Source organism: Syzygium oleosum, unplaced genomic scaffold (assembly GCF_021117445.2).
Source record: "Syzygium oleosum isolate NSW1041296 unplaced genomic scaffold, Sole_v2.1 Sole_v2.01, whole genome shotgun sequence".
In the NCBI taxonomy this organism is placed as follows: domain Eukaryota; kingdom Viridiplantae; phylum Streptophyta; class Magnoliopsida; order Myrtales; family Myrtaceae; genus Syzygium; species Syzygium oleosum.
In genome coordinates, this window is record NW_026607485.1 from 3,218,346 (window position 1) to 3,244,393 (window position 26,048).

Here is a 26,048-nt window from a genome sequence, read left to right on the forward strand (position 1 = left end):
GTACTCCATCCAGATAACATTCCGTAAGCTGGAAAGTCATTTATCATCCAAAGAAGGGCAGCCTTCATAACAAATGTTTGATCGGTAGAAACGTCGTACGTAGGGACACCTTCAACCCATAGCCATTGTAACTCCTCAATCAATGGTTGCATATAAACATCTATCAACTTTTTCGGATTTTGCGGCCCTGTCACGATCAATGTCAAAAACATATAAGGTGTCTTCATGCACATACCAGGTGGAAGATTGTACGGCGTTAAGATAACTGGCCAGCATGAATAACTTTTTCCTGTTCTCCCAAATGGAGCAAATCCATCGGCGCAGAGACCTAACCTGATGTTCCGAGGCTCCATTGCAAACTCAGGGTATGTTCTATCAAAATGTTGCCATGCCTCTGCATCTGAAGGATGACACATTAGACCCTCTTCTGTTTCATGATTTGCATGCCAAGTCATGTGTTCAGCAGTGGCTTTAGACGCATAAAGCCTTTGCAATCTGGGGATTAAGGGCAGATAAAACATTTGCTTGCATGGTTTACGCTTCTGATTACGACCCGGCCTCCTGTTAATCTTGTACCTAGGTTGGCTACAGAATTTGCAAGATTCTGCATTTTCATCATCTCTCCAATATATCATACAACCCCTACTACATACATCAATCCTTACAACCGGAAGACCTAAGTTATCCACTAGCTTTTTCATATCATAAAAATCACTTGGCATGTTGTTATCACGAGGCAATGATTCCCGCGTATCTTCAACAAAAGAGTTGAAGCAATCCGCAGACACATTATGCTCTGCCTTGATATTTAATAGTCGGGTTGTCACCGATAACTGAGTGTGGTCCTCACAACCTGCCCATAGAGGTTCATCTGCTGCTTTCAAGACATCCCAGAACTGATTAGATTGAAAAGTTTCATTATACACATTCTCCTCAAAACCCGTTACTCCTATATCTTCCAATTGTGAAGCATGACTAGTACCCACTTGTTCACGTGTAGGAGTAAAACTAGTACTTGCATGATTTGATTCTGTGACAAAATTATAACTAGCTGCATCAATCACCATCCTCTCGTATGGGTTCAATTGCTCATAATAGCCACATTCTTCCCTAACTGAAAATTGGTCACTTCTTCCATATCCTTCATCAGATATAAATGGTTCACCATGGGAAGTCCAATTATAATAGTTCGGAGTAAACCCAAATCTAATAAGGTGTTCTCTAACTTGATCACACACAAGAAATTTACCATTACCGCACTTTTTACACGGACACCTTAACTTATTTCCATCCATAAACTCATATTTACTACTAGCAAAGTCTAAAAATAGTTCCAACCCAGTACGAAACTCATCCGTCAATCCTTGACGTCCAGGTAAGTTCTTATTATACATCCAAGCCCTTTCTCTTTGCATTGTGTCTGTATTAAAATAAAAAATTCTGGTAAAATATTTAAAATATCATATCTATTGTTCTTAATTAAAACCATAAAATTTTGGAAATTATAATTTTTGTTATTCACGCAACAATTAATATGAAATTGCAAAAATAGAAAAAATTACAATGTAAAGAAGACTTACCCAAATATTTAACTGAAATATTTGTAGGAGAAAGTGATCAATTTGATGAGAATTGCAACGTCCACTTGGATTGCGAGACCTTCAATTAGGCACATACCCAAAAAAGAATAATCACTTAAGAATCATTTTTTAATAATTTTTAATGTGCGATGGAAACGGAATGTATCCGTCGCAAATTTGCGACGGAAAATAGTTGCGACAGAATTTTCATTTATACGTCGCAAATTTGCGACGGATACTATGTGCCGTCGCAAATTTGCGACGGATACTTAACTCCGTCGCAAATTTTGCGACGGAATTTCCATTTATTCGTCGCAAATTTGCGACGGAATCAGGTATCCGTCGCAAATTTGCAATAGAATTTTCATTTATTCGTCGCAAATTTGCGACGGAAACTATTTCCGTCGCAAAACGGCGTGGCCGTTCGGCCTCATCCAAAGGCCGGCGAGGTGTTGCCGGTCGCCGGTCGTTAAACCGGTGATGCAGATACCAAAAAAAAAAACAAACATAAACATATATTAAAAAAAAGAAATTACAATGCAACGACGAATAGTCACGAAGCTAGCTATGACACTTACCGGTACAAAAGCTTCACCGAGATTAATATGTGCGTGCGCGGATTTTGCTGATTTCAGACATATGAAAGAGGGAGAAAAACGAGAGAGAGCGAGAGAGAGCGAGAGAGAGAGATAGGGTTAGAATATCACGGGCTGATAAACTACGAATTTGCGACGGACGTAGTTTTCGTCGCAAATTTGCGACGGACTTACAATGCCGTCGCAAATTTGCGACGGATTTTGCGACGGTTTTATTTTCCGTCGGAAATTTGAAAACGAACGTTTTTCCGTCGCAAATTTGCGACGGATTGTATTTTCCATCGCAAATCTGCGACGGAATTTGCGATGGATTACATTTTCCGTCGCAAATTTCCTACGGAAAATAAAACCATCGCAAAATCCGTCGCAAATTTGCGATAGAAATAAACCGTCGCAAATTTGCGACGAAAAAACCTTCGTCGCAAATTTCGTGTTTTTTTTGTAGTGTTTAGCTTTCTAAGTTTCAACGTTTGTGGGATTTAACCCTCTAACTTTTGCCCTATGTAATCAAATCCTTTTTGTTAACTTTGTCAATTTGTACAATCTTGTCCTTGAAGTTTTATTTTGTGTAATCAAGTCCTCTAAGTTTCTTGATTTGGGCTCAAGTTCTTCGTTTACCCGTTGTGACTAATATTGTCGATTAGGGTTTCTTTTTTCTCCAGCTTGTCTTTTGCTAATGTTAATTGCTTATTCGGCACCATGTTAGCATCATTTCCCATCGGGAAAATTATCCAAAAAGTCATAAACCTATTGCACTTTTACCAATTCAGTATTAAACATTTCAACTTTGTCAATTGAGTCATAAATCTTTTCACTTTTTACCAAATGAGTCCATCAAGCCAACTTTACCGGAAATCGCTGACGTGGATGCCAGGCGGCCACATGGCGCTAACTTGGACATTTTTAATAAATATTTTAATTATTTTAATTATTTTTATGGTTTTTTTCTTCTTTATTTTCCTTTTCTCTGTTTTTTTTTTTTGGATTTTGGAGTTAGGGCCGGCGACCCTACCCACTTTGGGCGAGGGCGTCATGGCCCTCGCCCGCTCTAGGCAAGGGCCGCGATGGCCTCACAATATTTGGCTAGGCGAGGGATTGGCGCCCTCGCCGGCCTCAGGCAAGGCACTTTACAGCCCTCGCCGACCCCATGCCCTCGCTTAGGGCCAACAAGGGCTCACATGCCCTTGCTTTGGTCAGCGAGGGCCATGATGCCCTCTCCTAGCGCCGACAAGGGTCAGCCGGTCCTCGCCTGTGGCTAGCGAGGATTGCCATCCCTCGCCTGTGGCCGGCGAAGGTCAGCCAGCGGCCCTCGCCAACCCTAACTCCAAAGCCAAAAAAAAATAGAGAAAAAGAAAAAGAAAAAAACATAAAAATTTCATAAAATTACTAAAATATTAATTAAAAATATCCATGTCAGTGCCACTTAGCCAACCGGCGTCCACGTTAGCGATTTTTGGCAAAATGACCGAATGAACTCAATTAGCAATAAGTGAAAAGGTTTAGGTTCAGTTGGCATTGAAAGCTTTATGACAGAATTGGTAAAAGTGTAATAAGTTTAGGACTTTTTGGGCAATTTTCCCCTTCCCATCTTATGTCACATTAGCAATGCCAACTCATTAGTCAATTTGATGGTTTAGTGAGAGGGATTGACCAAAGAAATTAACTGCATAAATCGATAAAGTTAGAGAATTTGATTGCACAAAATAAAACTTAGAGAACTAAATTGCACAAATGAAAAAACTTAAAGGTCTTAATTGAACAAAATAAAGTTAAAGTACAAAATCAGGCAAATGCAGAAACTTAAAGGACTAAAACTACACTAAACCCGCTACCTAAACTTTGGAAATTATTGGGACATTTTCCAGTTAGTCACAATGACTCTTCATTCATTATCGCTTCCATCAATATGTTGAGATTTATTATTATCTGTCATTGTGGTGGGAAAAAAAATAAAAAGCAACATGTTCCATTGGACCAAACCGAACCACCAATCCAGTCCCCAGTTCTCAAAATTGAGAACTAGTCCGATTTCCGGTTCCACCTTAGAACCGGACCAGACCAGGAACTGATCACCCCTAAAGCATATAGCCTATATTGACATAGAATTAGAAGCATACTCACTCAGACACGTGAATTATTTCATATATGCAAGTTAGAATATGTAGTTGGACATAAATTACGTATCAAATTGCACTCTATTTCTCTTGACACTAGACCCCAAATTTGGGGCATAATGTAAAGAGACTAATGACACCAATCCGATCGTGATAGTACACTTGATCCACAAGTCACAACCATAAAATGCCTGGTGAGCTCATCAACCGTGAGTCTATAGTGGGCAGAATTAAAGCGAAGTTCATGACACTTGGTTTCGATCAATTGACCAAAGCATACACAAAAGTTGAAGACTAAGAAGGATCGATCGTTTGAATAATCGTCCCTAAGGAACCGGGAGCAGCTGCAAATCATTTGTAGAGGAGCACGCAAGTAAAGACAGTTAGACAATCTTCCGAAGAAAGATCAAAATACACAACAAAATAGTCCATTAAAGATGTGAAAACTCATAATGTTTCTTGCATTACTCAACGGACGATACAAATATTTATACAACATATTGCTTAACAGCAAAGAGAAAGAAAAGTTTTACCAAATATCTCTAACTAATTATAAAAAATATACTAAATGTTATGCTAACAAAAAGCAAAAGTAAATCCTCACTAATAATAAGAGATACACTAAATATTAAAAAATAGAATGTAAATCTTCAGCATATCGTCTGCAATACTCCCCCTCAAGTTAGCGCATGGAGGTCACGAATGCCCAACTTGCTAACAAGAAATGCAAATCGATCTCGGCCCAATGCCTTGGTAAATATCTGCCAGTTGAAGTCTGGTGGATACATGCTCAGTTATAATGGCGCCTGAATATACATGTTCGCGAACAAAGTGGCAGTCAATCTCGATGTGCTTTGTTCATTCATGAAATTCTGGGTTTGCCGCGATATGTAAGGCAGCTTGGTTGTCACAATAAAGACCCATTGGTTTGTCGTGCGATACCCCAAGAGAGGCAAGTAAAGTGCGCAACCAAATCAGTTCACTAGTGGCAATTGCCATAGCGCGATATTCAACTTCAGTAGAGGACCGAGAAACTGTGGTTTGCTTCTTGGTTCTCCAAGGCAAGAGACAACCACCAAGCAAGACAAAGTAACCACTAACTGATCGCCGAGTGATCAGGCAACTTGCCCAATCGGAGTCACAAAAGGCAGTCAAGTGAAGTGAAGTTGGGACGGATAATAGAATCCCTTGTCCTGAGTTTTTCTTGAGATATCGAAGAACTCATATCGCTACTTCCCCGTGCTACTCCTTTGGTTCCTGCATGAACAAGGAAATTATGTGGACAGAATAACATAATTCAGGCCGAGTGATAGTAAGATAAAGTAGATGTCACGCCTCGAGACAAGGCCATGGCACTTGATCCCGGCTTGGCCGTGATTCACGTGGGTTCCGAGGATTTGTCTCAACGTCCCATTATTGTTTTCTTGATTAAGCACAAGCAGAAGCAACTAACAAATAATAACGAGAGCACAAAATGAGCCAAGCAACATATTATACAAGTACGCATAATTTACATGATAGTTATTTATCTTACAAGCCCATCTTTCTACGGGCCTTCCTTACTACATGCTTACATCCGGATCTCGTCCGGTATCCACTCACATACGTTTACATGGCTGGGTTAATCTTACCTTCACTACCGTCTCTTCTCAAAACAAAAAGGTTAGTTCCTCCCAAACTTGGTCATCTCACTACGGTTCTTCTCCGTCGGCCCTAGGTGGTCCATTATACTCCTAAATGGGTCCGATTACATCTCCGTCCATCAAAAGGAACGATGCTATGTAACGGTGGGGAACCATCTCAATCGCATCCACTTGAACCCAAACGGTAGTGCTATACTTTCAATATGTGACACCGATCTCTACATCAACGATATCTACAACCCATACATGCATTTTCTACAGGACGACCAAAACGGATGAGAGGTGGCATGGCCATACCTACAAAGCTGAAAATAATATAAAGTGAGTCGATACTCAGTAAGTTAAATTCACTATGCTCTGGCTAAGAAATAGCCTCACATTGAACAAAAGAAATACACGTTACCGTTGGCTTGCCGATGGTAGATCAATAGCAAATGTATCTTACCTCGCCTTTGTATTAAACATGGCATATTCAACAAATAAGAGAACATCAAGCATGATTTTCAATGTTGCATGCTAAGATCAACACACGGGATTCATCATTTCTTAATTGAAATCCATCGGTTCTTTCGGCTTGCACCGGGCATCCGAGCCTCCCTCGGGCATCACCTCGAAATCCATCGATGGTGGCATCGTCTCAAAATCCATCGAAGACGGCATCGCCCCAAAATCTATCGGCGGTGACAATGTCCCGAAATCTATCAATGATGGCTATAGTCCCTCGTGTGATCATGCAACAAGGAACAAACGTTTCCGGCTCTTATCTTGATTTCATTAGCCCATGCAACCAAGCACAAAGACATGCAGTGCTCATGAAGTTCATGTTCTCTAGGGCAAATCGTCTAACATGCGGGGCGCGGTCAAGGGCACGTGGCTTGATCCACCATGCCGAGCGCCAATTCGGAGCCGGACTTGGCCCGGTTCTACACGCCTCAATGTAAAACCCGCACCAAGCCGAACTCGTTCCGGAACACCACAACATGAGTACGAGACCATACGACACCCTGTTTCGTGCCTCGATTGTGCCAAAACTCATGGCCACAATGCAAAACAACAAGTCACGTGCGAGCTTCAAGCATCACAAACAAGATTACTTCTCGAGCCTAAACGCGCAACACTACGCCCTAACCAAAGTATAGGGAATTCACTTATTACTCGAGGTCCTAGGGTGTTTCGATGATGGTGGTTCGGGTGAAAGGGAGTGACCGAGAATGGTGTTGGGACAATGGCCGAGAGGATGGCCGAGAACGAGAGAGAGACCGAGAAGAAGAGAGGTCGAGAGAGAGAGAGAGAGAGAGAGAGAGAGAGAGAGAGAGAGAGAGAGAGAGAGAGAGAGAAAGAGAGAGAGAGAGAGCTTGATCGGTTTGGGGAAAAGATGAGAGTGGCTTGGTGTTTCTCTATTTATAGCCAAAACTCCAATGATGACAATGCCAAATCATCCAATGGTATTTGTTCAAGTGACACCTATTAATTAGAGGCAACCTTGGAAAATCTTATTCAAATCTTAGACTAAATTATTGGATGGTTTAATTGGCTACCAAGTGTCCCTTTTAGGTCATTATGCCCTAACTTAGGGCACATGAGTCATCCAAGGTATTAATGTCCTAGAGGACACCTAAGCTCATGCATTAATTTCAAAGGGACACCTAAGCCTCTATTATTGATTTCTTCATTAATGGCTTTGTCTTGATCTTCATTATGACCTTCTAAGTTGCTATATGTGAGGTACATCTAGGGCACTCAAGAAGATCTTCAATTAATTAAGATCTTATCTCATAAGATCCTTCTAATGATGACCCTCCAATTATTAGTTCAAATGTGGACGTGGTCAAAATTAGCTTCTTGCTCCCTAAAGTTTGACCGAAATGTGCTGATTCTTGCCCTTCTAGAATGCTTAATTATACACTAAGGACAATCAGTTTGTAATCCTCCAAAATCAATAAGTATACTTAGCAAAGTGCCTAAGTAAACGGGGAAATTCCGGGTTTAAAATGATCGACCAACCTATCCGGATCGAGGTTCGGTGTAAAAATTCCTCCAAATATGACCTAACATAATCAAACCAAAGTCCAAGCCAATGGTGTAAGCTCGGGCCGGTCGGACTGACCAAGCACGTGGCCTATGGGGTCGGGCCTGACCGGGCGTAGGACCGGGCACATGGGCGAGCGCGTGGCCGAGCTCACGGGCGCGGTGCCGGGTTGCACGAGCGGTGCGCCAAGCACAATGCCGAGCCGCACGAGCAAAGGACCGGTTCATGAACTAAACACATGCATTGGCTCATGTTTGGGCATCATGCATAGCTCATGGCCTAGTATCTTGGGCACAGAACTAGGTCAGAGCTGGATCTGACGGGCACATTGCCTGACACAAGGGTCAGGCACAATGACCGGCATACAGACGGGCACGTAGTACGTCCGTGGCCTAGCTGACGAGCACAATGGCCGGTCATGACCGGGCATAAGGCCTGGCCGACGCGGCTGGCACAATGCCCGGCCACAACCAAGCCAATAGGCTCTTAGCCTGGCACATGGCTCGTCCATGGCCTACCCGACTCAATGCAATGATCTGTGGTCGATTCGCAATCGATCCACGTTCGAGTATCAACAACGTATGGTCGACTCTCAATTGTTATGTGGTCTTTTGGAATTTAGTATCACGGGATCAATCGACGATCATCTGGGACTATGCATGGCTGTGCGAAATCACCCATGACCGACATATACTGACACGACACTGATACATGGTGGTCTCAGACCTTCCCACTGACGGCCCTTATAGTCGAAGGGTCAATCCATAGTCATATTACCCTAATCGACTTGCGTGATCGGGGAGTCATTCCATTGTCGGTCCCATGGCCAATTCATGGACAATCTTTCGATCGAACCATGACCAACCCTCAGTATGCTTGTTCTGACTATGTTATCCGTTCCATTACTAATCCTCGGCTCAGACTACTTTCCCATTCTATTACCATTTACCTTTGGTCATCTAGATCCAAATTCGGGGGTGTCACAGTAGACGTCCCACTAATTGACGATAGCGACTTGGGTCTGTCTTGGCAGGTCCACTTGCTGTAGCTAACTGATGTTGTTGCTCCATTGGAGAAGTTGCTGGTTTAGCTACCAGCATGTCGCATTTCAATAGGATGTCAAGTACATATTTTCTCGGACACAAAAATAACCCTGAAGTCGTCCGCGTTACTTCAATTCCCAAGAAATACTTTAATTGGCCAAGGTCTTTGATATGAAAGCGCTCATCAAGATACCGTTTGAACGCTATGCACTGTTTTGAATTATTGCCTGCTAATATAAGATCATCAACATATACTATCATGGCTAGAAAAGTATCACCATGAGAATACGTGAACAACAAGTAATCTGCTAATGATTGATCAAAACCATACTCCCTCAATGCATTAGAGAATTTTGAAAACCAATTTCGAGATGCTTGCCGAAGGCCATATAAGGACTTTTGTAGTCGACATACACAATTTGAGCCCATTGTCATGAATCCTGGTGGAAGTTTCATATAAATTTCCTCATCTAAGTCACCATGTAGAAATGTATTGTTTACGTCCATATGATGTAACTCCCAATTACGAGCCAATGCAACTGCAAGAAGATACCGTACAGTGACTAGTTTAGTCACTGGTGCGAAGGTTTCATGGAAGTCTACACCCTCTATATGGGTGAATCCTTTTGCGACAAAACAAGCTTTATATCACTCAATTCTACCGTCAGCTCGACACTTGATTTTGTAAACCCACTTGCACCCTATGGGTTTCTTATCCTTTGGCAAAGTTGATAAAGTCCACGTCTTATTATCTTCTAGTGCTTTAATTTCTGCTGGCATCGCTTCTCTCCACAAAGGATTTTTAATAGCCTCAGTGTAATTCCTAGGCTCAATATTAGAATCAACAGCAGCTAAAAAAGCGATGTGAGGCTTAGTAAATTGTTCATAAGAAATAAACTTCTCGATTAGATAGACCGTACCTGAAGATATCGATGCAGTGGGCTAAAGAGTTGGGGTCTTCGTTTGGACCATATGACACACATAGTCTTATATATGAGTTGGCTATCTTTTCTGTCATGCAGGGCGAATTGGGAGTGGAATTTGGTCATCGAGCTGCTCGTTGGGTTACTTTTCAACTTGGACTTTATTATCACAATCTTTCATCACCGTCTACCCATTTTCTTCATTAACTTGGCTTGGAAGCCCCTCTTCCTCCCCCTGCGGTTGATTCCACCCCTCATCAATAGGACCCAGCTCTCGAGCCGGTGTCAAAAGAGGAAAAGAATCTTGATCCTCATGTGCAGGTTGCTGAGCAAATGGAAAATTTTCTTCATAAAAAACAATATCACAAGATACCAATAATTCTTCAGTTTCCAAATCAAAAACCTTCCAACCCTTCGTGCCGTATGGATATCCCAAAAATATACATTTTCTTGCCCTTTGACAGTTTGTGAGCATAGCACAGTGCACTGAAAACTCGCAAATGATTATAATCCGGCGGTTTTCCAAACAAAAGCTCAAACAACGTTTTTCCAAATAATAAGGGAGTTGGAGTATAATTGATTAAATAAGCAGCCGTTAATACACATTCACCCCAAAAACGAATTGGTAAATTCGCTTGAAAACGAAGTGCCCGTGCTACATTGAGGATATGCCGATGTTTTCTTTCAACTCGCCCATTTTGTTATGGCGTGTAGGAACATGATGTTTGATGTATCACTCCACTTTTGAAAAAAAATCTTTCATGGAATTAGAAAGAAATTCATGGCCATTATCACTTCGCACCATTTTAACTACTCAACCAAATTGGGTCTTTACCATATGACAAAAATTAACAAAGACTTTGAATGTCTCTGATTTTTCCTTCATCAAATAGACCCAAATTGCTCGACTATAATCATCGACGATGGTTAAAAAATAATGTGCACCGGAGAGAGACCCTGTCTAATATGGCCCCCAACCATCACAACGTAACAAATCAAAACATCCACCGGCTTTATTATTACTTAAGGGAAATGAGGAACGGGTTTGTTTTGCACGACAACATACATCACACAAATCATCCCCATCTTTATTTACTTCAATACCGGTGATTAAATTTAAAGCTTGCCGTGATAGGTGCCCTAATCGTCGATGCCAAATGTCAATATTCTGTCCATTTACCACTGGAAAAGCCGAATGAGTGCCCATATGTCCAAGATAATATGCCCCTTATTGAAGATTACCCACTCCAATCGATCTCTTCAAGTATAGGTCCTGTGTAATACATCGAGAAGAGAAGAACGTTACTGAGCAATTCAAATTCGAACTCAACTTTCCGACAGAAATAAGATTGCACTTAAAGTTTGGGACATACAGCACATCGTGCAAAATAAAATTAGGGCTTAAATAAACATCACCTCTTTTGATGGCGTGAGTCACTTTTCCATCAGGATTTCGTATAGGATATGCACCCGTGATGTTCTTCGGCCGATTTAGAAGCAAAAGTTGCCCTGCCATACATTCAGAGGCGCCGCTATCGATAATCCAATTTGTGGAAACATCATTGGACCAATAGACATTACTTGTGAGTTGGTCATTCGAAGTAGGCGGTTTCATTGTCGTGAGTAAACCTTTCAAATGCTTATATTGATCATTGTTAATTGTTCTTGCTGTCTCTGTCCCCTTTAGACCTCCTTGACTGGTATCTGCAATGGTGTCAGAACTGCCGATGCTAGCCTGTATAGAATGTACAGCTACTGTGGAAGGATTCCCTTTGCGTGCCTTTCCACCGCGCCTTGACTTCCAATTCGGAGGATATCCATTCAACTCCTAGCAATGACTCTTCTCGTGCCCAACCTTCCCATAGTGGTCACATTTAGGTTTTCCGAATAGTTTTTTCCTTGGGCCCACTCTTCCAACCAAGAAAGCAGCACCCTCGACCTTCTCTTCCCTCCCTTGGACAATTAACTGTTGGCGCTCCTCCTGCATGATCATAGAATAAACCTTACCAAGGGATGGGAGTGGCTCAATGTTGAGAATTTGAGAGCGAACATTCCCATAAGTCTCAGCATTAAAGCCCTTAAGAAATTGGTGGATCTTCTCCACTTCCTTCTTCTGCGTATACATCATGGCTGCAACACAGGTACACTCTGGGACGTCATCATAGTCATCAAGTTCATCCCATAAGACCTTCAATTTGGTGTAGTATTCCACCACCGAGAGTCCTCCTTGCTATAGGAGCCCAATCTCGATTTTGATCTCATGGATACGTGGTTCATTACCTTGAGCAAATCTCTCCTTCAACATATCCCACATTACCTTTGCTTCTTCTGCGTATGCCACACTTCCATGTAGACTCTTGTCAAGGGAATTGAAAATTCATGAAACTATCATGGAATTACAAATATCCCAAGCATTAAATTCGGGTGCGGTTGGATTCAGCTTCTCTAGCGATCCATCAATAAACCTGAGTTTATTTTTCGCCCGCAATGCGCGTCTCGTCGCCTTCAACCATGTTGCATAGTTATCCCGAGTCAGCACACACGAAACAAGTACGCTTCCAGGATTGTCAGAGGTGCTGAGATAATGAGCAAGGAAGGGTCAATCACCTTCTTGGTAGATGCTTCTAGAGCCATATCGCAAATGATGCGAGTCGAATTGTTTGGTGTGTTTAAGCTCTATGGCTTTGATACCATGTGAAAACTCGTAATTTTTCTTGAAGTGCTCAACGGACGATACAAATATTTATACAACATATTACTTAACAGAAAAGAGAAAGAAAAGATCTACCAAATATCTCTAACTAATTATAAAGGATATACTAAATATTATGCTAACTAAAAGCAAAAGTAAATCCTAACTAATAATAAGAGATACACTAAATATTAAAAAAAATAGAATGTAAATCTTCAGCAAATCGTCCGTAATAAAAGACACAAGAAGAATCAAAGACATACATCACAAAATCAAAACAGCACATCAATCGACATCAGACCAATCATCTCTGAAGACAAAACATGTTAACTCTCAAGACACGAAGATGAGAAAATCATTTATACCAAACCTTTTTCCAGAGTTTGGATTGCAATTTCGAATTAGATTAGGTTTTATAATTCTAATATTCATATGTAATTATTGTCACGCCCCGAAAGCTACCAGAATGGGGGATGACATGACCATCCTTCCACCCGAAGGACGCAACCTCAAACCACCCAAAAGTCCCCACGACATCGCTCTCGCTCTATTGGCTACTAACCAAAGAACCTGGGGAAAGAGAGGGGTGAGCAACCGCAAGTAAGTAGTGCATATCTTTTCTAAGCAGATCGAGCAACCACTATACATATATACATAACGCCATACTAGAATTCCAGAAGTCCAACTCAAGATATAAAATACAAACCGAGTTACATAAGAGTTGTTTCATTTCAACAAGTTTTATACAATTCAGAAATACTCATTTAAATCATCATAAACATCAATGGTCAAGTCCATTGATTAATCTCTATTAAAAACCACGTCAATGGTTCATTCGATTGACTAATCTCAAATCGCACATCAATGATCTATTCCATTGATGAATCTCATATCACATCACACATCGATGGTCCATTCCATCGACGAATCTACTGCTCAATATCAAACCATGGTCACAATATAAAGCCTTGTGACAAGGCTACCAAGATTCCTCTCTTGGCAAGATCTCCACCTACAAAGCCAATGGCTCGGCCCAGAAGGATATCCTAAACCGGTATCCATACCCCCAAACCCCTCAATAGGTTCACAGTCATATTGAACATCAAACAATCATCATTAAATATCAGAAATCCAATCCAGAATACAATCTCATAAACCAAACAATTAACTTTTCACAACATGGATCATCCACAATTTCTCAAACCATTTCTCAAATCATTCATAAATCAATTTCACAAACCAAGTATATGGAATTTCACAACTCAACTCAACCACCAGAAATCCTTTTTGTAAAGTATTTCTCAAATCATTTGAGAACTCGTTTCTCAAACCATAATACATTTCACATACCCATTTCAAATCAATATATATACCTTGTTTCGCAACACCATTCCCAAAACATATCTAAAACCATTTACAAATACCAAAATGTAGTAAATACCCGATCCATACTTTTATGCAACAAATATGCTCTTTCACAGTTCATTATATATCGAGTCTCTTCCGCTTTCAAGACATGAGTTTAGAAATTTATAGAAGAGATAGCACCACTTACCTGAAATCCCCAAAAATCAAACAATGACGCTCACTCGAACCGACGATCTCATAATCCTAACAATTAAATGAGAATCGACGTCAAAACCAAGTAAAATACTACGATAACTACAAAATGACTAAACGACGCTTAAACACTAACAAGACATGTAACATCCTCAATTTCAGTCCCTGTGAAATGGCTATGGTTTAAGTTTGGTAGTTTTCCAATCGAAGCCAATTTTACTCTTGTTCTGGAAAACCCAGATTCGGATCCTTTGTACACCTTTCGTTTTGTTATTTTTGTGGAAACTTTTGTGATCCGAGTTTCTAAACACTTCCTTCTTAAAAGTTTCTCCAAACATCTTGACGTTTTACATACTTTAATTTCAGAATTTTTGGACTTGATATGAGTAGTACGATAGCCTAATTTTGGACCATGTAAACTGCCCAGAATTGGTATTTCTGTGATGTTCACACTTTCTCGATTTTCTACAAGCTTTTCTAGGCCGATTTTGAACAAACTTCCTTCACAAAATTTATGATAACTTCTTTCTCTATAACATATATAAATTTTGGAATTTTTGGAGATGATTTGGATTCTAAAAAGAGCTTACTTTGAGAAGCAAAGATTCTGTTCCGGCAAACCGATTTTAGTCTGTCTTTGAGCTACTAAAAGCTGTGTTTACAAAAAGATTTAGATTTTATGTTCTATATGGAAAATGTTTGTTAAGGTCTTGTTTATGACATATTCGAATTTGGGAATTTTCTAAGTTCATTTACTATGCTTTTAAGCCCAATTTCTAGAACAGTGCAAAACCTACCGGTTTTGTCAAATTTCAAATATTCATCATTTTCTATATGAGAACGTTGGAATCTCGACTTGATGTCTTCTGGTGATTTAATGTGCTCATTCTGAGCTTTCAAATGAACTATGCTAAACTTTGATTGGAGGTCACACGAAGGGAAAAGATATGAAAACGAAATTGGCCAAGTCGAGGGCCAATTCTTCTTGTTGAAGCCACCATTATTGAGTCATGTTTAGGTGTCCCCTTCCATAATTGCTCAATAGCTGAATTTTCCACCCTCATTATTGGAGCATGGTGACTCATTATCACCAATAATGAGCTAAAAACAAGTGAGGAAGTCGGCCAAGAAGGGGGAAAACCGAGAGGGAGCCGAGAGAGAGAATGAGGGAAAGAGAGAGAGAGAGAGCTATTAATTGTTAAGATTTGCTAGATCATAGTCATGATGGCACTTGACTTTAGGGGTTATTTCATTAATGTCATTTGGCTCTCCTCCATTAATGTCATTAATGATCAAGATTTTCTAGATCATAGTCATGATGGCACTTGACTTTAGGGGATCTTTCATTATGTCATTTATCTTTTCTTCTTGATTAAGCTTGAGAACAAGTTGGCTTACCTATAAATAGGCTTAGTTTCCCCCCCTTAGTTACCACACACCACTTCCTCGCCTCTCTCTCATCTCTCACCCTCATGCCAAACACTTCTCTCTCTCTCTCTCACCATTTGCCGTCGCCGACCGCCATAGACATTTTATTATGATTATAGATAAGTGAATTCCCTAACACTTGGATAAGGCGGTATGTTACGTGGTTGGAACGCGGCATGTAAGTGGATTCTCTAATCTCGGGATAGGAAGTTATGATGCGTTGTTGGCTTGAGTTCTCACCCAAGCCTTTGTTGAGACTTGCGTGTTGTTGTTTGTCTCAATGTTGCACGCATCGCTTGTTACCATGTTTGATGTTCTCATCCATGCTTGTTGATTTATAAGAGGATAGGGTGTGGTGTTACGAGTTTGGCTCGAGTAGTGACCATGTCTGTGATGCTCGATTTTTGCATGAGTACTTATTGTTTTGCTTCGTAATAGTAAGTAAAGGCACGCACGAGTCACGAAACGGGATGTCATATGATCTCATACTCATGTTGTGGTGTCACGGGACGAGTTCGGCTTGATGCGGGTTTACATTGGGATGTGTAGATCCGGGCCAAATTCGGCTCCAAGCCGGCTCTCGGCATGGCGGACCGAACCACGTGCCCTCGATCGCAACCCACATGTTAAGCAAATGTTCTAGAGATCATGACTACACAAGCACGGTACGCCTTTGGGCTTGATTGCATGGACTAATGAAATCAAGATAATAAATCGGCTTGTGTGATCTATGATGTCTGATCACTAAATAAAAGAAGAAGACCGTCGTCACGTAGCATTGGTGGCGATGCCTCGGTAAACTAGCGCTGGGATGCTCTAGTTGAGCTAGGATGCCTCGGTTGAGCCCGGATGCCTTGGCAAACTAGTGCTGGGATGCCCTAGTTGAGCTAGGATGCCTCGGTTGAGCCCGAATGCCTCGGTTGAGCCCAGATGCCTAAGGTAAGCTAGCCCCGGGATGTCTTGGTTGAGTCGGGATGCCCTAGTTGAGCTAGGATGACGATAAATGAATCTTATGTGTACCGATATGTAATAAATGAATTTTATATGTGTGCCGGTATGTGTGTTTATTGATAAGCCGAATTTATGTGACTGAATAAAGATGAGTTTCCATGTAAACATAGCAAGGGTAAGGACAAAGTCTTTTCTATTGATTTGCCATCAACATAAGATGGGGAAAGTATTTGCATGCGTTAGTACAATGGCGAAGCATCATCCTGTACGAGTATTAGTGAATTTACTCATTGAGTCTCCCTGACTCATTCCTCGTTGTTTTCCTTTTCAGGTTCATAAGATAGAGGATGACATAGAGGAGCTAGAATTAACCTCGGTCTTCGCTTGTGATATAATTTGTACGTGGAACGGCCTGTGAAAAAAAAGGTCTTGTAAAATATGTTTAAGTAAAATGACAATAATGTGTATTGCCTGTTATGCTTTCCCTGATTTCCAGCTATTAGTGTGTTTGTGAATTTGTTTATACACGTTTCCGCATGTGCTTAATAATCAGATGAAAGAAACGGGATGGCGACAAGCCTGTAATGTCAAATTAATAACCCTGAGGTAAGATAAGGACGTTACAAGACAACTCAAAGGTGCCCACAAATCGCTTGTCCGAAGCGATTATCCAAAATCTTCTGCAACGCGGAGCTTGAGCGCGAAACTTGGTCGTGCCAAAACTCTTTCCATCGAACTCCGATCCTAGCAAACTTATAGTCAAAAGAAAGCCCGTTCAGAGTGTCACAAAAGCCCTAGCTTAGGCACCCCAAAATTGAGCCGAAAACCGACAAAATATGGCATGAATGTTGCCGAACGTAACTGTTCACCTCTTGCGGAAAACTTCAAAAATTCGTTTCGGGCAAATGGTAAGTCTAAATCAAAATTCGTAAAATCCCACAACTCCACGATATCCTAAACTACCATTTCTATATATATATACGCAGCTCAACGACTCAAAAATCAGACTTCGGGGCTTGAATTTCCCAAAATTCCGAATTTAAATCCTAAATCTGAAAATTTCTCCGATCGGACGAACAAGGGGCGCTAATGCTTACCGGGCATTGAAATACGAAGTTGATCCGAGTTGGCGAGACCCGGTGACGTGAGCCTTTCCTCTTTTTACTTCTTCCTTTTCTTTTCCTTTTTCTCTTTTTCTTTTTTCTCTTCTCTCCCCTGCTCTGCGCAAGCTCTAGGTTAAAAACAGAAGAGCCGAGCGTCCACTGTAGCTATATTGTAGCTGCTTTTTGACTTTTTGACCTTTTTTTTTTTAACCCAAATATTACACTTATAGAAAGCATTTCATTCGTACTATGTAAGCTTTTCACTTTCCCTACGCATTCTAGTAATGTCCATTAGCAGTTCATGTTCAATTTCGGCCATCGAGCAAGCATTGGCTCCAAGCACGTAAGCTATCATTTTTTATTCAAAAAAAGTTCATGCAATTGTTGCCTGATCTTTTCAGTCTGCTGTTTGTGTAATATTACCAAATCAAATTTTGCAAAGCCCTTAGAGACTTCAAGACATATTAGAATCCACGTACCTTTCATTCAAATTCGAATTAAACAATTTAATTGACCATTGATAACCCTCATTTAGACTTATTACTAATTGAAACTATTGAATTTCAACATGTCTTTTGGCAATCATAGTGGTAGAATAGAATGTCTTACCAATGACTACAATAATCAAGAGTTGCGCCTTAATCCAACAAAAGCCTCTCAGGCTAGGGATGGTTCCCGAGATGAAAGTCCGCTTGTCTCCGTCCGTCGCCGAAAGTGTGCGAGAAAACCTCTTTGATTGATTCTCTCGGATCATTTAAGAGATTCAAGACAGAGCCTTATAAGAATTGGATGAGCAATTTGAGGCTTTGAATGCTAGGTCGGGACTGAAAGTGCAAGCAAGTTGAACGCATTCCCCAGATAAATCTGCACACAGGCAACGTGGTGAAAGAAACATGATTTCAGTCATTAACCTTATTGATCAACAAGCTAAGAATGTAATAACAAGGTTTTATCGAGTTATCGAAGGGATGACTGATCCCATGACTAACAAAGTAGCTGAATGAGTGGTTCAAATCTTAGAGCCAACCTTTGAACGGCGAAAAATCGTTGATAACAATCTTATAACTCATGTCAGGAGACTCATCAATGCCTTTGAAAACAGGATGAAGGAAAGAAACCTCGTCCATAGGGCTCATGGGGGAAACCTGAATGCTTCCTGTGGGAACGACGGCCATATTAATCGACGAACTCCCATTAGAATTGATCCCACTTCTCACAGGGGTATCACGCTCGACACGGTGGAGAAAGCTCCAGTACCAGGAACAGTGGGCATCTCTAAAAAGGGATCATTACGATTGGACTAGGCAAAACACTATCTTCAAAGAAGCTGTCAAAGACTATCCTCGGCCTGGCTTTAGCCCAGAAGGGCCTGGGAACTATGAGCCACCCTTTAGGAGTAGGGAACCATCACAAGTTGCCCCTAGAGAGGCCAAATGTGAATGATGACAGGAGAAGTAGAGAACTACACCTGGCCCCAGGGAGGCCCGAAATAAGAAATTCCTGAAAGAGGACTCGATGAAAACGAACCAAGAGTAGCTAATCCCATCGATCAAGAATATTAGAGCAACTGTGTGGACCTAGATCTTGAAGGAATAACACGACTGTGTATAGGAAACCATGCCATGATCACATCGACTGAAACTATCCCTTCTCCAGGGGGTATAGCGATTCTGAATTCGCTTTGTTTGCCGGTAAAGGTGAAATCACGGCCATCGTGCAAATTGCTTGAACAATGAAGAAATTTCTATTGATGACTTTCTCAAAGTTAAGGCTCTTCCCTAGTTCACTGTCAGGACCAGCTTTCAATTGGCACCTCAATCTGCCTGCGAATTCGGTTAGGGATTGGCGAGACATGCAAGTCCGATTCTAGACATATTTCTCTCAACTGATCCCAGGGTATAGGTGGCCGACCTGGCAAGATACGACAACCATCTGTAGAGTCCGTCAAACAATACTTAATGAGGCTTAAAAAAGCCAGAATTCGGTGCAAGACTAATTCTCCAGAGGAAGAGTTCCTCTCCCTAATGTTGAGCTGAGAAAGAAATCCGAACAAGAAATCTTCGGAGATCTCTTTGCATTTTCCTAGAGAGCTACTAAACATGAAAACATCCTCGGGGAAGAAGTTTGACAGCAAGAACATTTTCCTAGGTACCGATTGTGTGGAATCTTGCATATACGAGGTTGATGCAGCTGAACCCCAAATGACCAAACTAAAAAAGTAAAAACAAAAAAAACCATATAACGATATCATAACAAATCAAAAGCCTGTTATGATAAAATAAAATAACCTGCAATACAATAATCTAATCATCCACCATGCAAAATAATCCTCAAAAAACACATTTCATAAGCCAGTAGAATAAGAAGTCCACAACCAACTATAACATCATTGAGAAGCAAGCCTGACGAGTCTCCACCATCCATAAACTAAATTAACAAACGTCCACAACATTGAGGGACACTGCATAACAAGCCACAAAAGTCATCCGTCCATCAAAATAACAATGAGAATCGATCCTCTCAACGATCCGATAATTCATCCATAGCACTAACACCAAATGAATTGTCTCAGAAGAAGAACAAAAGCAGCAAAATATAGATTGATTTGTGATTCTTCAGAGTGGCGCTATAATATATATAGTACAGAAAGATCTTATATATCTATATCTATAACTATAATAATAAAACTTATTCGAAGCAAGATGTGTGATTGTAAACTTTACTAGGTCAAATTGTTAATTGATACTCTCCAGTAAAATAATGCTTTATCTTCCAATTATAGGGATAAATTTCTTAAACCTTTCCCGTGATTTTAGTCCATTAGTTGATGTCTCAAGCAGTAGTCATTATCATTAAGAAGAGAAATTAACATTAAAATAGATGGTTATGGGAAGATTACAAGTGCTAGTCGTCGTCATTGCACCCGAATTACCAATTGCTTCCAGTCATGAACACCAAATGATATCTCAGAACACCAAACTGTAGCAACATTCAACTTCTGATTTGATTCAACTTGACTCTTCCACATTATTATCCCTCACTTCCTCACATAGTGTTGTTCTCACTTGTGACTTAGTCCTGTAATTGTACCTCCTTGCAACAATCAAATAGACGAAGAAGTTGATCAAGCTAAGCATGGAAAGCAACAAGTAGAACAGGTTCAAATGGTTCCGGTTAATGTTGTTCCCAGCCAACCAGCCTCCGCTCCTTGTTATCCCCTTTGTCGCGCTGTTCACAATCTTTACCATTATCGTGCTGAAGAAGTACCCGAGTGCCTTGGAGCTCCAGAGGAAGCAAGTCGAGACTGATTTGAGCCCCTTCGGCGCTTCAGAGTAGAAGAACTCGAGGAGCCCCACATTTGTGAACATGTCCGCGATCCCGAAAATGAGGTACTGGAAGGACAGCCAGAACGTGCTGATTGGGAGAGGTTGGAGCACAGGCACCGCATCAAGCATGTGGCGGTTCCTCGCCACAGCTTTTCGTTTGACCTCGACAGCTGCAGCCACGGCCATTGAGACAGAGAACAGGACCAGGCCAACCCCAATGCGCTGCAGTTGCGTGATGCCAGCCGGGTGGCCTGTGAGCTTGCGTGCAAAGGGTACAAAGACCCGGTCATAGACTGGGATGATGACGATCATTAAGGCGGTTGGGATGATGGGCAGGGAGGCGGGTGGAATGTGGAAGGACCTAGTGATGCTTGTGTCCATGGTTAGGCCTTGTTGGATGGAGAAGGTTTGGAGCTGAGCAAGGCATAGGGTCATGATGATGGTGCAACAGAAGATAGGGACCATGCCTATTATGATCTTGGCATTCTCCACTTGTGTGACTGGGCACAACACCCATCGATTCGGCACTTTCTCACCTCCGAATTGCACTGGTGAAGTTTTCTGAATGGCTGCTTTGTCAAGAAACCTAACAAGCAATAAGAGGAGGAACATTGAAGCAGTTTAATTGTGATTTGTTGCTTAATTTTTGAGGTCATTACTTTTGATTTTCCCATGACTTCAGCATTTTTTTCTGAACTAGAATAGTTGAACCGGTATGCTTATTATTTTTGCAATTGGTATGTCTAACATAACATTGCTGTTCCTCACTAAAGATGGAATCAACCTGAAATTGTCGGTGTGAGGTAAAAATTCTGCTTCCGAGGCAGCTTCTCCATCTTTATCAAGTTCATAAAGCTCTGTTGGGTCCTCGGGAAGTGGAAGATCTCGTTTGCTGATTGCAGCTACATATACCTGCACAAAACAACAAATCGTGACAAAACAAAAATTGGATGAGCGAAATACATATATGAAAGAAGATGATGAGCTCATACCTGAATGATTTCAATGATGGCGCTAGATTTCTGAACTATCTGAATCCGGTACAGTGGCAGTCCCGCAGCAAAGACGATTATTGCCACGATCATGGCAATGGTAGACAGGCCGAACCCCCAGTCCCATCCTTTGTTATCTTGGATCCAGACAACAAGCGTCAGGCTCACCATCCCCCCGGTGCACACAGACAGAAAGAAGCAGTTGAAGAAGCTAGACATCTGCCTTGCCTCCCTTGAATCTCCCTCATCAAACTGGTCGGCGCCATGGGCTGGCAGGGAGGCCTTCATGCCCGCGCTGCCACTGGCCAACAAGTATAAGCCGAGGAATAGGAGAGCAGCATCTCCACCGCTGATTTTCTCACAGTGGGAAGTGGGATCAAATACGTTGCACGGCGGCGGTCGAAGCTTCGGATAGTGAGCTTGCACTGTTAGGAGTGCCAGTCCCTGTTTGAGCATTCCTAAGTATAGTTGAGTTGCTCAAGAGCTTTGATGGGTTCATAACTCATCCATAGTCTATAAAGGGGCTTCACTATACTTCACAATTAGAGTCAGTTAAAATCTGGAGGAATCAATGTGTGAACGTGGCCAAACATTAAAAATTGTGACCGACGGGGATCTACTGGTAATCGATGAAGACTCTTCTTAATAATGATAGATAATTCGTTCGAGTCTAAACAAAGTTCAGAGATCACCAGTGAAACCAATTGTCAATTCAGTTGCTATGTAGTCTTAAACCAATTATTCAGGGAATATGTACCAGGAATTCGACTGAGGCTGAAATGAGGACGGTCTTGAATCTGCCGATGAAAGTGTCGGCGAGAATGGCTGCAAGTATGGGGAGGATGTAACAAGTCCCCAGGAAGTTTGTGAGCTGGTTAGCTGCGTCAGCTAGCTCAAAGTGCATCACTCCATTGAAGTATGTCACCAAGTTGACAGCGAGTGCCAAAGTCGCCACGATCTCAAAGCTAAATGCCCCTGCAGAATTTGCAATTTAAGCCAAAATGAGACAATAAAAAAGGGTCAATATTGCTCTAGATCATTATGATACAAGTCAGTTCAAATTCATTCATCAATTAGGTACTCTGATTGCACAGCATTGACCCCCGAAAATGCTTGTGGGATGCTCAAATACGAGTTGCTATTCGGTCCTCCCTAAGGATCATGTGTCATTGCTCGCGTACCTTTAGTAGATGTTCAAATTAGACGATAAGGGCATAGTGAGACAAACACGGTGTAGGAACCTCTCGACTATTATCCATCCGGAAATCGACACGTGAAACTCTGAGAGGTCCTATAACCCCTTTACTGGCGTACAAGACCAAGATCATAGCAGTGAAAATCGAAATAAAATGAGTACCTACCTAGAATGAGCCAAGAAGCCCTCATCCCACCATGCTTGTGCTTCAAAGCATTTTTTCCCTTCCAATCCACCTTCCCCTCGACAAACTCAGTCTTGGTCTCCTGCATGACAACCATTTTAGTTGGAAAAAGAACAGATTAACAAAGACAAGGATGAAACCTACACAAAATTCAGACAAATAAATCAATGGAGAGAAAAAGAGAAAGTACCATAGATAGGTTCATCTTGTCTTTATCAGTAAAAACAGGACTAAAGAGGAAGAAACAGAACAACTCTTGTGGATATCTTCAACGAGCTCAAGCTGTAGAGACTTGAAGTGGGAGGGTTCACATTTGAGTCGTGCCTCCGGATCTGGTCTCGTCCACGGCGACGTGCGAGGTTGAGATACTCGAAGTGGCAGGGTTCGCGTTTGAGAGAGATGAAGGAAAATGACAAACTTCTTGAAAGGCTGTGCACATGATTACTCATTGTCAGTTTGGTGCGAAGTCAACGGGTAAAGAGAATCCTCGTACGTGACAAATTGTGCGACTAACGACCGAAGATTCCTCAGGTATTTCGTATCAAATTGTGCGAAGGCGGAAAATGAAATAAAAAAATAAAGGGTTATTACCACGAAAAACCCTAAACTGGTACACTTGTGACACATTTACCCCAAACTATTTTTTTTACCATAACAAACCCCAAACTGGTACACCTGTGACAATTTTACCATAAACATACCACAAAAAATCCCAAACTGGTACACATGTGACAATTTTACCTCGAACTAATTTTTAATATTATTTTTTTGAATTTTTTCTTTTTTCATTTTTTTTCCTTCACCTTCAACTTCTGGCCGGTCCGGCGACCGGCCAGAGGCGGAAGCCGGCGAGGGCCGCCCTTGCCTGCGTCGGGCGGCCTCCGCCCGACACAGCGAGGGTCGCCCGACGCTGAGCGAGGGTCGCCCGACGCCGGCGAGGGCGGCCCTTGCCCGACGCAGAGAGGGTCGCCCGCGGATCCGGCGAGGCGGCCTCGCCCGATGCTGTGAGTGGTCGCCTCCCCGGATCCGCCCTCGCCGAGTCGGGCGAGGGCCGCCCTCACCCGAGCCGGGCGAGGGTCGCCCTGCCACTGGCGGGCGAGGGCGGCCCTTGCCGACGCAGCGAGTGGTCGCCTCACTCCGATCCGGCGAGGGCGACCCTCGCCCGGTATCGGGCGAGGGCGCCCTCGCCCGAGTCGGGTGACGGTCGCCCTCGCCTCGGGCGGGGGGAGGACGGCCCTCGCCCGACGCAGCAAGGGTCGCCCTCGCTAGAGGCCCGGGCGAGGGCGGCCCTCGCCCGACGCCGGCGAGGGCGGCCCTCGCTCGACGCCGGCGAGGGCCGCCTCGCCCTTTTTCGCCCTGGCGGTCGCGGACCGGCGACCCGCCAGAGGTTGAAGATGAAAAAAAAAAAAATAAGAAAAGAATAAAAAAATAAATGAAAATTCGAAAAAAATAAAAAAATAATATTATAATTTTAATTCAGGGTAAAATTGTCACATATGTACCAGTTTGGGGTTTTTTGTGGTAAGTTCAGGGTAAAATTGTCACAGGTGTACCAGTTTGGGGTTTTTGGTGGCCAAAAAAATAGTTCAGGATAAAATTGTCACAGATGTACCAGTTTGGGGTTTTTTATGGTCAAAAAAATAGTTTGGGGTAAATGTGTCACAAGTGTACCAGTTTAGGGTTTTTCGTGGTATTAACCCAAAAATAAATAATAAATAAAGGAAAGATAATTTGCCTTCGTGAGTATCTGTGTTGATCCCTTTGCCGGCCCTTCCTCTGTTTTCTCTAGGGTCACCAAGCAATGTTTGTCCCGTCCAACACAATGAAGGACAAAACGGGGTAAGAAAAATATACGAGATTTTATTTTTTTAGGGTTAATACCACGAAAAATCTCAAACTGGTACAACTATGATAAATTTACCCTAAATTAATTTTTTTTACCACCAAACACCCCAAACTGGTACACTTATAACAACTTTACTCTTCATTAGTTTCCGTTAAATTTTACCGTCAAATTTCTAAGTTGGAAAACACGTGACAGTTGACGGGTATACCGGTTTGAGATTTTACCCTCTGTTTGTCATAAGTGTACCAGTTTGTGATTTTTCGTTATATTAATCCAAATTAACAAAGAGTAAATTTGTCGCAAATATATCAGTTTAAGGTTTTTTGTAGTAAACAAATTAGTTTATGGTAAATTTGTCACAGGTGTAACAATTTGGGGTTTTTTGTGGTAAAAATATTAGTTTATAGTAAATTTGTCATAGGTGTACCAGTTTGGGATTTGTCATAGTATTAACCATATTTTTTTAAACTTTTAGGCTCCGTTTATTTCGTAGAAAATTAATGATTTGGAAAATATTTTCCTAAAAATGATTACTTGTATCACTTCGATTACAGTTTATGTCTAAATACTTTAGTGAACGATGAATGTATTTTTTTTTTTGTTCATTCAATTTTGTATGTGATACAAGTAATCATTTTTAGGAAATTGTTTTGCAAATCATTCGTTTTTCGCGAAATATACGAATTCATTTTTAGGAAAATGATTTTCCTCCATGGGAGTGTATAGGAAAATTAGAACTAGAATAATGACATTATGAAACGAATTTATTACATGATTGCGTTACCTTCACACGACTATGACGGAAAATAAAGTCTTATATAAGATATACTTCTGATCAAGAGC

The 26,048-nt window shown here is 41.6% G+C and overlaps 1 protein-coding gene across 1 annotated transcript; it reads right to left on the reverse strand.

Annotated features, from left to right (window-relative positions):
* Positions 1-19,811: 19,811 nt before the first annotated feature.
* Positions 19,812-23,564, reverse strand: LOC115669258 (protein NRT1/ PTR FAMILY 4.5-like). The gene is made up of 6 exons (XM_056320321.1): positions 23,550-23,564; positions 23,342-23,441; positions 22,738-22,955; positions 21,981-22,424; positions 21,773-21,900; positions 19,812-21,574 (listed from the first exon to the last, which is right to left on the reverse strand). Exons 1-6 carry the CDS (start codon positions 23,562-23,564, stop codon positions 20,671-20,673), a joined length of 1,809 nt encoding a protein of 602 aa, XP_056176296.1. The 3' UTR covers positions 19,812-20,670.
* Positions 23,565-26,048: the final 2,484 nt, after the last annotated feature.